The sequence below is a fragment of the Trametes versicolor genome (genome assembly GCF_000271585.1).
Source record: "Trametes versicolor FP-101664 SS1 unplaced genomic scaffold TRAVEscaffold_14, whole genome shotgun sequence".
Lineage (NCBI taxonomy): Eukaryota > Fungi > Basidiomycota > Agaricomycetes > Polyporales > Polyporaceae > Trametes > Trametes versicolor.
This window is the reverse complement of record NW_007360334.1, coordinates 231,183-240,015: the sequence shown is the minus strand read 5'-3', so window position 1 is coordinate 240,015 and position 8,833 is coordinate 231,183. Positions and strand designations below refer to the sequence as shown.

The following is an 8,833-nucleotide window of genomic DNA, read 5'->3' as shown; positions in this document are numbered from 1 at the left end:
AAAAACCTCATAACCGGAATTACATGATTTATTAATTACAGTGTTTGCACAGACATAATCTAATTGCTTCAGGTAATCATACACAAAAAGAATGAAGCCAATAGGACCTATGGTTGCTGAGATATTGCTTTTGCAGTGGAGAGGGGCAGAACCTAGGGAGGGGTGCCAGAGGTCTGAGTCTGGGGCAGGTTGATTAGATGCCAACGTGATTAATCTGGGGCGAGATAAAAAAGAAGCGCCCGGTAGATAAGATTAGAAAGTTGGCAGTTGGTAGTTGATTGTGAAAGTGCGCGCGACCTAAGTACGACCTCAGTCCGACCTCAGTTAGGCGAGGTTTTACTATCAACTATCAACTTTCACTTACAGCTTGCAACTCGCCGGGGGGATCTGGCCGTGTTTTCAAGGATTTTAAAAGGCGCCTGCCTTATATGGTCATTAGGCGCCCACGAAAGTTGCGAGTTGCAAGTTGCATGTAGAAGTGAAATATTTTTATACAAATCGATCGTCATAGTGGATCCTAGTACCGCACTCGAAGCTTCAACTTCGCCCAAGTAAGTGTTCGGCCACATCATGCCTACCACATGAAAAGCGGGAGGATTTTACCTTGGTAACGAGACTCGAGTCTACTATGGATACTGCTTCAGAGCCTTGGTGGCTGAAACAAACTCCGCTTTGCAACTGGCGATCTGAATCTGCGCATCATACTCACCGCAACTCGTGCCAAGCCAAGGAGTTTTGAGTTTGGCTGTCGTTCTTCGAGATGGCACGTCATGGTTGCTGCATTAATACGTATCTACAGCCGGAAGCTGCGTCGGCATGGTGCATCACCTCGTACAGCGTCGCGCAGAGTTGCCGCTGCGCGGTGCGTCCTTGTGATGTTCCCTCGCCGAGGTGCTTCCCTATGGGCCGCCTCTAGACGCTCTTTAAGTCCTCCCACGTCCGACACCTCGAAGATGGTGTCAACCGACTGCCTGGGACTGATAATTGACTCGTGATACGTAGTAGCTATCATAGCTCTCACGTCGGGTTTATGATAAGTATCTGCTTCTTCGATGTCGTAACTCTTGTGAGCGTTTGGCCGGTTCCGTCTGCACTGAGTCGAACATAACTGATCATATTGTCTGATAGCATACGCAATGCTCCAAAGCATCCTCCCGCCGCTACACCAGCCATGCCGGATTCTGTCGTTCCGCTCCATGCGGGTCCCCACCTCCCAGCAGAGCTCACCGACCGCATTGTCGACTTCTTGCACGACGACTGGCGCGCGCTTGTCTCATGCGTTCTCACCGCCAGCCCCGGCGACTCCTTCTCCCCGCTCGCCCCCTGCACAAAGTTTCACCTCTCGCACACCATCGACCTCCAGATCTCTGGCTCCCATACAGAGCTCCTCGATTTCCTGAGCACGTTCTCCCCCAGCTCTTCCCTCACCCCTCTCATCCACTCCATCCACATCCGCGGGCCGCCCGTCGGCGATGGGGAGGCTCCGCGCGCGACGTTCCCCTCGCTGATTGACTTCAAGCACTTCCCGAACCTCCGTACGCTCGCCCTGTCACACCTTTTCGTCGGGGCCTCCATGCGCTTCGTGCGCTTCCTGTGCCGCATTCCTGCGCTAGAAGATTTATCGTGCGTGAATCTTGCGCCGAAACCCCCAACCCCCGGCGGATACCATCTGGCCCCCAACGTTGGTCCAGGCGAGACTGAGGCCGCCGCATTTTGTACGCGGCTGAAGATATTGCGCATCGTCGACGTTGGGCCTGTTGGAGACGGGTTTAACCCGTTTGACGCGTTGTTGGATCTCCTACATCACGCCCGAGGCATATGGAACGGTGCGACTCCTCATACAGTTTCCATCTGTGTCGACAGCCTCACACGCCGTCGTCGGTGGATGGAGGCGCTGTGTCCGTACAATGCCAGCCTGCAGGATATCGAGGTCACGCTTTGCCAGACGACCGGTTTGGCTGAGACTAGCGCTAGCGGTACGTCCCTGTCTCTGTGAGATATCGTCGAAAATCACCGCTGATTGCTCTCCTCACAGGGAACGTGACGTGGGACACGGCGTCATACGAGTTCCTCGACTCAATGCCACACCTCTTCTCCCGGCCCTCGCTTCGTCTATGCTACGATCCTTGGCGCAGCCTAGAGGCTGACTTGACCACCTCCCAAACGATCGACGTCTTCCTGGAGCTACTAGCCAAGCTCCTCACGGACTCCGAATCCCAACAGAGCGCTAAGCACGATGTAATGCGCGAAGGGTTCTATACGGCGCACCGGTCATTCGAACTGGTACTGAGAGTCCCGTCGGATGCACGAGCGGACGTAAAGGCCTGGGAAACCCTCTTCAGGTCCTTTAACTCTGGCTCGTACCCCGAGCTCACGCATGTCAAGATTACCCTGGAGTTGCTCGGTCGACCGGTGGTGGAGTCCTGGCAGTCACTGACACGCGCGTTACAAGAGCTTTCTGTGGAGGAACACGAGAGGGAGGATGCGGTGACGACGTATGCGGACGTTGTAAGACGTGCATTGGAGGAAGAACGGCCCGCTGAGCAGCGCACATTCGAAGTGGTCGTGAAGGTCAAGCCGTCCGCAGAGTCCGCCTAAAGTTGTATTTCCTGTATTTCGTTATCTGTTCCTATAGAATGAATCATATTCAAGTTGTGGGGTTCTTGACCTGTGTAAACTTCTTCATGTATCTCGAGCATCCGCCTTGAGCTTGAAATTCAGAAATGGGGAGTCTAAGGAACAAGCGCCCAGCCACAGTCGCGTCGCGCGTTTCGGGCGCCTGCCTCGTTAACCTTCTCTCCCTCCATCCCCCGTCCTGCTCGGCTTCTAGCTGCTCTCTCTCGCGCTCTTGGACGCTTGCACTGGGTCGAATCTTCCTGTGGAGCTTGTAAACTATGTCTGATGGCCTTTACGCGTCCTGTGCGGAGGTCCTCTCTGTCTGCCAGGCGAACAAGGATGACCTCGAGGCTCTTCTCCACCCCGAGTCCGGCTTCGCGCCGAGGCTCCGTGAAATATGCGAGCAGCAGTATGTATAAGCGCGAAATATCTGTGTGGAACGTGCTTAGCCCGTTTGCAGACTAGCAGAGTTGCAGGACGCAGCCGGCGTGGACAGTTCGGTCTCAATACCTGCACTCGAAGCCCTGAAGATGGAGAGCGACACATGGGCGCTGCTACAATCCCTCATGTCGTGCGTGATATTCCTATGACTGAACTAACCTCGAACTAACAATCCGCAGCCTACGAAAAACGACGCCCCCAGAATTCCCCCATCCGCGCGAACTGCTCGCCACGAACCCATATACGCCACCCGCCACGCTCGCCCAGTCTATCATGCACTCCTCCCCCCTCCTCTCCGAACTCGTTGTCGTGCGCGAATGGCTGCACGACTCCGCACCCTCCCCGGCCAGTCTTGACCCCGGCGCTACTAACGGCTATTGGCGGTTTACGCGAAACGCGGTCCTGCAAGGGAAGCGCACGGGCAAAACGGGCGCGGGGTTGGTTGAGGAGCTCGATCCGGACGCGGTGAACAGGGATGAAGTGGACGAGAAGGGACTTGCGCCCGATGATGCGGTGAGTACTGTATCCATACCTCTCCTGGCAGAAGCCACAACATGCGCGTCCAATACGCGTTTCCTCACGCTATATCTCGGCCGTCCATATGATGTCTTGCCGCCATGTACATCACCATCCGACATTCGGTGCTGACCTTCGCTCCTCAGGCGTACGAGAAAGCCGTCATTCAAGCACTATATGCCCACGTCCGCGCAGGCCAACTCGAAGAGGCCGTGGAGCTTTGTCGGAAAGCAAACCAACCATGGCGGGCGGCTAGCATCCGCGGTGCCCTGCTCTTTCAATGGCGTGCTATCGGTACGTGCTTGCCAAATTCTGTATCCGGAATCCAAGAGCTAACCGAATGTCTTTTGATAGCGAACGAGCCTCGCGAAGCGAACGCGATGGACGACGAGGACACGGAGGAGGCTCAGCAATGGCACGGCAACGTCCGCAGGCGATTATGGAAGAAGATATGCTCACAAGCAGCGCTAAGCGTATGCGCCTCTCTTGCAGCATTCGCACAAACCCGCTAATAGACGTCATTTCCAGAACGCCCTGTCTCCGACAGAACGGGCGTTGTATGCAGCCCTTGCGCCCACTACCCAGACTTCAACATCGCTCAAGGCGGTCGCGCGGACGTGGGAGGACCACCTATGGGCGCTCGTCAGTCTCTCGTGTGAGGAGCGTTTGAGCGTTGGGTTGTCCGCGATCGAGCGCGAGTGCTTCTGGGAGAACGGGCTCGGCGCGCTTGAGACTGGCGCCGCGGCCCTTGCGACAGAGGGTGCAGAGGAGGACGTCGATGAAGAGTGGGAGCACGAGGTCATGCAGGCACTCGAGTCGCTGGCCAACGTGCAGACTGCCGAAGGGTAGGCGCATCACTCCACTCACATGAATAGCGAAGCTAATATAGACGGTGCAGCGCACCCGCGGACAACCCGTACCATGTTTCGCAGCTACATATCATCCTCGACCGGACTGATGCACTGCTCGAGGCCTTCGCGGGCGGGCTTCAAGAAGGCACCTACGTCTCATCCCCTGAGTAAGTCGAGTGGACATATGTCCGTTCTCACATGCTGACGAGACCACAGGTACACGACAATGACGCGTTTCTTCGCGCATCTATGCTTGTTCCTCCAGATGATCGACATGCCTGTTTCACCATTCGCAGCACAAATCATCCTCGAGGCGTATCTGCAAGTACTCGAGGTTCGTCCCCTTCGTATAACTTTCGCGACACTGAACTCTGATGCCTGGGTCTGTTTAGGCAGCAGGGCAGCGTGAGCTTATTGCCATGTACGCGGGAGCACTGGGCGACAATGCGGTTGAGCGGTACGCGCTTTTCCTCACGTCCCTCGAGCTTTCTGCGGACATCAACGAGCGCCGGCTCGCGCTCACGCGTGCGCGGGAGCACGGGCTTGACATCGAGCGTGTCGCTATCGTCACTGCGGAGAGGACGATTGAGAAGGCGTTCACTGTGCGTCTTTCCCTCCCGTCGTAGTTCCGCGTCATGCTGAAGGTTTCAACATGATCAGATCCTTGCACCAACCAAGGGTCCATTGCCGTATATCAGCGGGATGGAACCTCCACCGACTGACCCAGAGTGGTTGCTCGTGCGGTCTATCGAGTGGACGACGTTCCTCGAGACCACGTACGACACTGCGCTCGAGCAGACGAATGTTATCCTGCGCTACTTCCTCGGTATGCTACCTGCCTTTCCGCCTTATACATATAACGTGCCTAACGCATCCATGATCCTCAGGCCACGGCCGTGTACAGGTAGCACGAAGCCTTCTAGACATGCTCCCCCCAGAGCTAGGCACGCTTCGCGAGCCCGAAGAAGAAGCGACGGAGTACATGCACTACCGCCAGTTCTTCGGTGTGTGGGACGCGCTCGCCCGCGTCACTGAGTGCGAGGCGCTCGAGCAGCCGCAGATGAACAAGGACACGCGCGCCGCGTGGCTAAGCGACTACAAGGTGCGCATCCCCTCTGACACGCCCCCTGTCATCGACGCCTGTGCCTAACTGCGTTTCTTTGGGAGTTGCAGACGTTGATCGAGCAGGCACACGAACAGGTCGTGAAGCTGCTCACAACGGAGTGGCTTGTCTCCGATGCAGATTCGCGCGCAAATGGTAAGCATTTACTCGAGGTGTGAACCCTCTATCGGCATAGGATGACGCTGACTGTAATATTTACACAGCTGCGAAGCGCGCCCGCGACCTCGTCCGCATCCGCCAGATCTACATCCCGGAGCTCATCGTCCGCCTCCACGCGACGCTCGTCAACTCGCGCAGCAGACTGCCAGAGTACGTATTCCGCATCTATACCTCCACCTACCATCCGTCCTCCCGCCATTTACACCACTCTCCATATACTGACGTCGCGCTATCCCGGCAGAAACCTCAAGCATGCGCTCTCGCTCGTCAACGTCGTCGCGGACTCGCGATACCGGCTGTACGACGATTTCTCGAGCCAGGTCGGGCGGCGGCTGGGCGACTACCTCGGCGCGGTGCGCCAGGCCGTGCTTGCAGGCCTCGAGGGTGGCGGCTCAGACCCGTTCAGGATCCTCACTGTGTAGGCGTACGTACATAGCTATGTTGTCAGTGGTGCTCTTTCTGGTGTTACGTGGCAGACTGAGGTGGAACGAAATACTGCCAACTTCATAATAAAACGCGGGAATATGTATACGACTCCCGCTTAGCTCAGCTGGTAGAGCGCGTCACTAGTACGATGCAGTCGTTTAATGACGAGGTCAGTCGTTCAAGTCGGCTAGTGGGAAGTGCAATTTCGTGGCGGTCAGCATTTTATTTCTTCTACTTACTGCAGTCATATACAGTACAAGAAGTTCAATTGACTATAGGCAAGGCCATACAATCCGTGTCATCGTTCGACGTTGATATCGCTGTCGCATACAATTTTCGTTCATCGACATCCGATCGAGGCTGGGCGGATATTCGTTTCCCTTCAAAACATGTCTGCCTAGGTAGGGTTGCTAGTAGTATGCCTTGTAATCACCCTCATACACCGATGGCCAGACTGAGCGCTGTGAAGTTCGGCGTGCCCAGCCCAGTGACCTGCAACCCAACAAGCCCGTCAGCAGCCCGTCCACTGCACTACCCATTATCTCTAACCGCTGTGACTCACCGCATCCCACCCCTCAAGCGCAGGAAAGCCATTCGTGCCGCACCCGGGGTTACTCCCGTTCGTGATGTCCGTGAACGCATCCGTGCCCTGCAGCGAGTACAAGAGCGGGTTCAAGAAGCCGAGCGGCGTCCGGCCCTGCTGCGCGAACAGGTCGTTCAGCAGCGCGATGACGCTAGCTACAATGGGGGCGGAGCATTCCGTGCCCGCGACTTGCCCGCGCTGGCCCGCGAACACGATCTCCACGTTGTCGCCCTGCGCGGCGAGGTCCGGCAAAGGTCCGGGTACGCACGCCCGCTCCGGTTGAAGTGTCCCGCGTTCCTGTTCCCGAGCTCGGAAAGGTACCGGGACACGGCGGCGGCTTGGTATGATGGCTGCGCGAAGATATTCGAGAAACCGCCGCTGGAGAAGTTCGCGGCGACCTCGGGCTCGACGCCGGTGGTCGCCCCGACGGATGTCACGCTGTGCCGCGTCCGGGCGGTGAGCATGTCCCTAGGAATAAAGTGCGGGGGAACAAGGGGGCTTACAAGGGGCAGTTGGAAGGGAAGGTGGGGAGGAAGGTGGTGCAATTTTGGGCCTGGCTGCCTGCCACGCCGCCGTCCCCAGAGGCGAACAGGATAGAAATACCGCGCGCGCCAAGCTGCGCGTACGCGTTACATAGGTTCCTGGAGCAGGCAGAGGTCAATGGACAGGGAAGCACAGGTGCAGGCACGGACAGGGGCAGGCGCACGTCTGCAGGTTCGCCGAGAGCGCGTTCTCGTCTTCGCCGGAGGTCGTTACAATTACGTGCGGCGGCGTGCTGCAGACCAGCGTAGCATTGATGAGGTCTAGGAGCCCAAAGTCGGCGCCGTCAGTATTATTGGGCCCTACCGAGGCGAAGAAGGTCGGGACGTTTGTGGCAAGGCCGATGGCGTATTGTACATCCAGATCCTGCGCTCACTTAATTCTCACAATACCATTCCCGCTCTGAGGCTCGGTGGGCTCACCGCAAGGATCCCGGGCCGGTTCTGAGGGTTCTCGCCACCATCAAAGGTGAGCAAGTTGAACGTTGTCGACGGAGGTATATCCGGGCGAAAGGTCTCCAAGAATATCTGTGATAATTGAAGGTACTCAGCGTGCGTTGATAGAGCTGCGACTATAACTCACTCACACCGAGGTCTTGCTCATTGGCAAACTGCTCGTCGAATCCGCTCATCCCAAGCGTGTTCGAACTCACATTCGCGGGTGCGCTCGGAATCGCATACAGCGCCTGCAGACAAGCCGGCGTGATTGCTGACTGGCACGACGCGGAGACGTTCAGTTCCCGCTCCTCTATCTCTTCGCGAGGAATGAACGTGAGCTTCGGAACGTGGAGTGGCGGAGTAAAGCTGTGGTTGTCCGGCTGTGGGATCAACAGCCACATCGGGCATGCAACTACGGGACGCACCTGGTAGTAGGATGAACCAGGTCGACGTGGCCCTTCAGGTCTGCAGGGATGGAGTAGGCAAGGGTGCGGATGACCGTCCGGCCGGACGGGGTATGGTTGAACACGGAGAACGTGGCCCCGAGCAGCTCGTTCGCCTTGCTGACCGGGATGGCGAACTGGAGCCAGTCGCCCGCAGGGGACACTGTGGAGGCCTCGATGCCATTCTCCGTCAGCCAGGTGTTGACCGCTGCTATGGTCTCTGGCTTTGGGGCGACAAGTGCCTCCACCTGCGAAAGAGGTGAGCGATCATGCGAGACACAAAAATGTCCCGAAACATACCTCCTCTTTGCTCAGATGCTGGCCATACAGGGGGCTGCCGGGGGTGCTGACGTCCATTAGGGCCTGCTCGAGTGCGGGGAAGTTGCCCTGCACGAGGGCGAGGCGCAGGTTGAGCACCGTGTCGGGCGGGGCGAGGCCAATCTCCAAGAAGGAGGACGGAATGTCATCTCGGGCCTCGTGAATTCGCATGGCGCGAGCTGTCGGCTTGCCATACGCTCTGCCAACTAGGAAGGCGATGAAGAAAGCGGGAGAGAGCTTCATGGCGAGTTGAGGCAGACCCAACTGTCGTTACACGCGTTTCACAGTCGCTCTTATTTAAAGGAGATTATCGGAGGGTTTTGGACACTTCCTAGGGTTCGCTGTCGCGACGAGGGATCACACGAACGCAGCAGTGGCCG

At 57.2% G+C, this 8,833-nt stretch overlaps 3 protein-coding genes and 1 non-coding gene across 4 annotated transcripts; 3 read left to right on the top strand and 1 right to left on the bottom strand.

Annotated features, from left to right (window-relative positions):
- Positions 1–1,171: 1,171 nt before the first annotated feature.
- TRAVEDRAFT_75285 (uncharacterized protein) lies at positions 1,172–2,653 on the top strand (the record flags this gene model as incomplete). Its single annotated transcript, XM_008046577.1, has 2 exons — positions 1,172–1,976; positions 2,036–2,653. The coding sequence occupies 2 exons, from the start codon at positions 1,172–1,174 to the stop codon at positions 2,596–2,598; spliced, it is 1,368 nt and encodes a 455-aa protein (XP_008044768.1). The 3' UTR covers positions 2,599–2,653.
- Positions 2,654–2,927: 274 nt separating this feature from the next.
- Positions 2,928–6,175, top strand: TRAVEDRAFT_156299 (uncharacterized protein). Its single transcript, XM_008046576.1, has 14 exons — positions 2,928–3,025; positions 3,077–3,187; positions 3,237–3,570; positions 3,720–3,867; positions 3,928–4,046; positions 4,102–4,418; positions 4,472–4,591; positions 4,641–4,758; positions 4,817–5,026; positions 5,085–5,250; positions 5,312–5,526; positions 5,598–5,682; positions 5,751–5,856; positions 5,948–6,175. The coding sequence occupies exons 2-14, from the start codon at positions 3,147–3,149 to the stop codon at positions 6,126–6,128; spliced, it is 2,160 nt and encodes a 719-aa protein (XP_008044767.1). The 5' UTR covers positions 2,928–3,025; positions 3,077–3,146; the 3' UTR covers positions 6,129–6,175.
- Positions 6,176–6,241: 66 nt separating this feature from the next.
- On the top strand, positions 6,242–6,329 carry TRAVEDRAFT_t260. The gene has a single exon. It is a non-coding gene; the product is annotated as a tRNA-Thr (tRNA).
- Positions 6,330–6,567: 238 nt separating this feature from the next.
- On the bottom strand, positions 6,568–8,696 carry TRAVEDRAFT_53633 (family S53 protease; the record flags this gene model as incomplete). Its single annotated transcript, XM_008046575.1, has 9 exons — positions 6,568–6,624; positions 6,695–6,870; positions 6,984–7,153; positions 7,219–7,356; positions 7,422–7,621; positions 7,678–7,782; positions 7,842–8,058; positions 8,118–8,383; positions 8,436–8,696. The coding sequence occupies 9 exons, from the start codon at positions 8,694–8,696 to the stop codon at positions 6,568–6,570; spliced, it is 1,590 nt and encodes a 529-aa protein (XP_008044766.1).
- Between the last annotated feature and the right edge of the window lie 137 nt (positions 8,697–8,833).

Coding starts and splice junctions, on each gene's coding strand:
- TRAVEDRAFT_156299 (XM_008046576.1), top strand. CDS start 3,147: ATGGAGAGCGACACATGGGCGCTGCTACAATCCCTCATGTC. Junction 5,527..5,597: donor CGTGGCTAAGCGACTACAAG/GTGCGCATCCCC, acceptor TGGGAGTTGCAG/ACGTTGATCGAGCAGGCACA. Junction 5,683..5,750: donor TGCAGATTCGCGCGCAAATG/GTAAGCATTTAC, acceptor ATATTTACACAG/CTGCGAAGCGCGCCCGCGAC.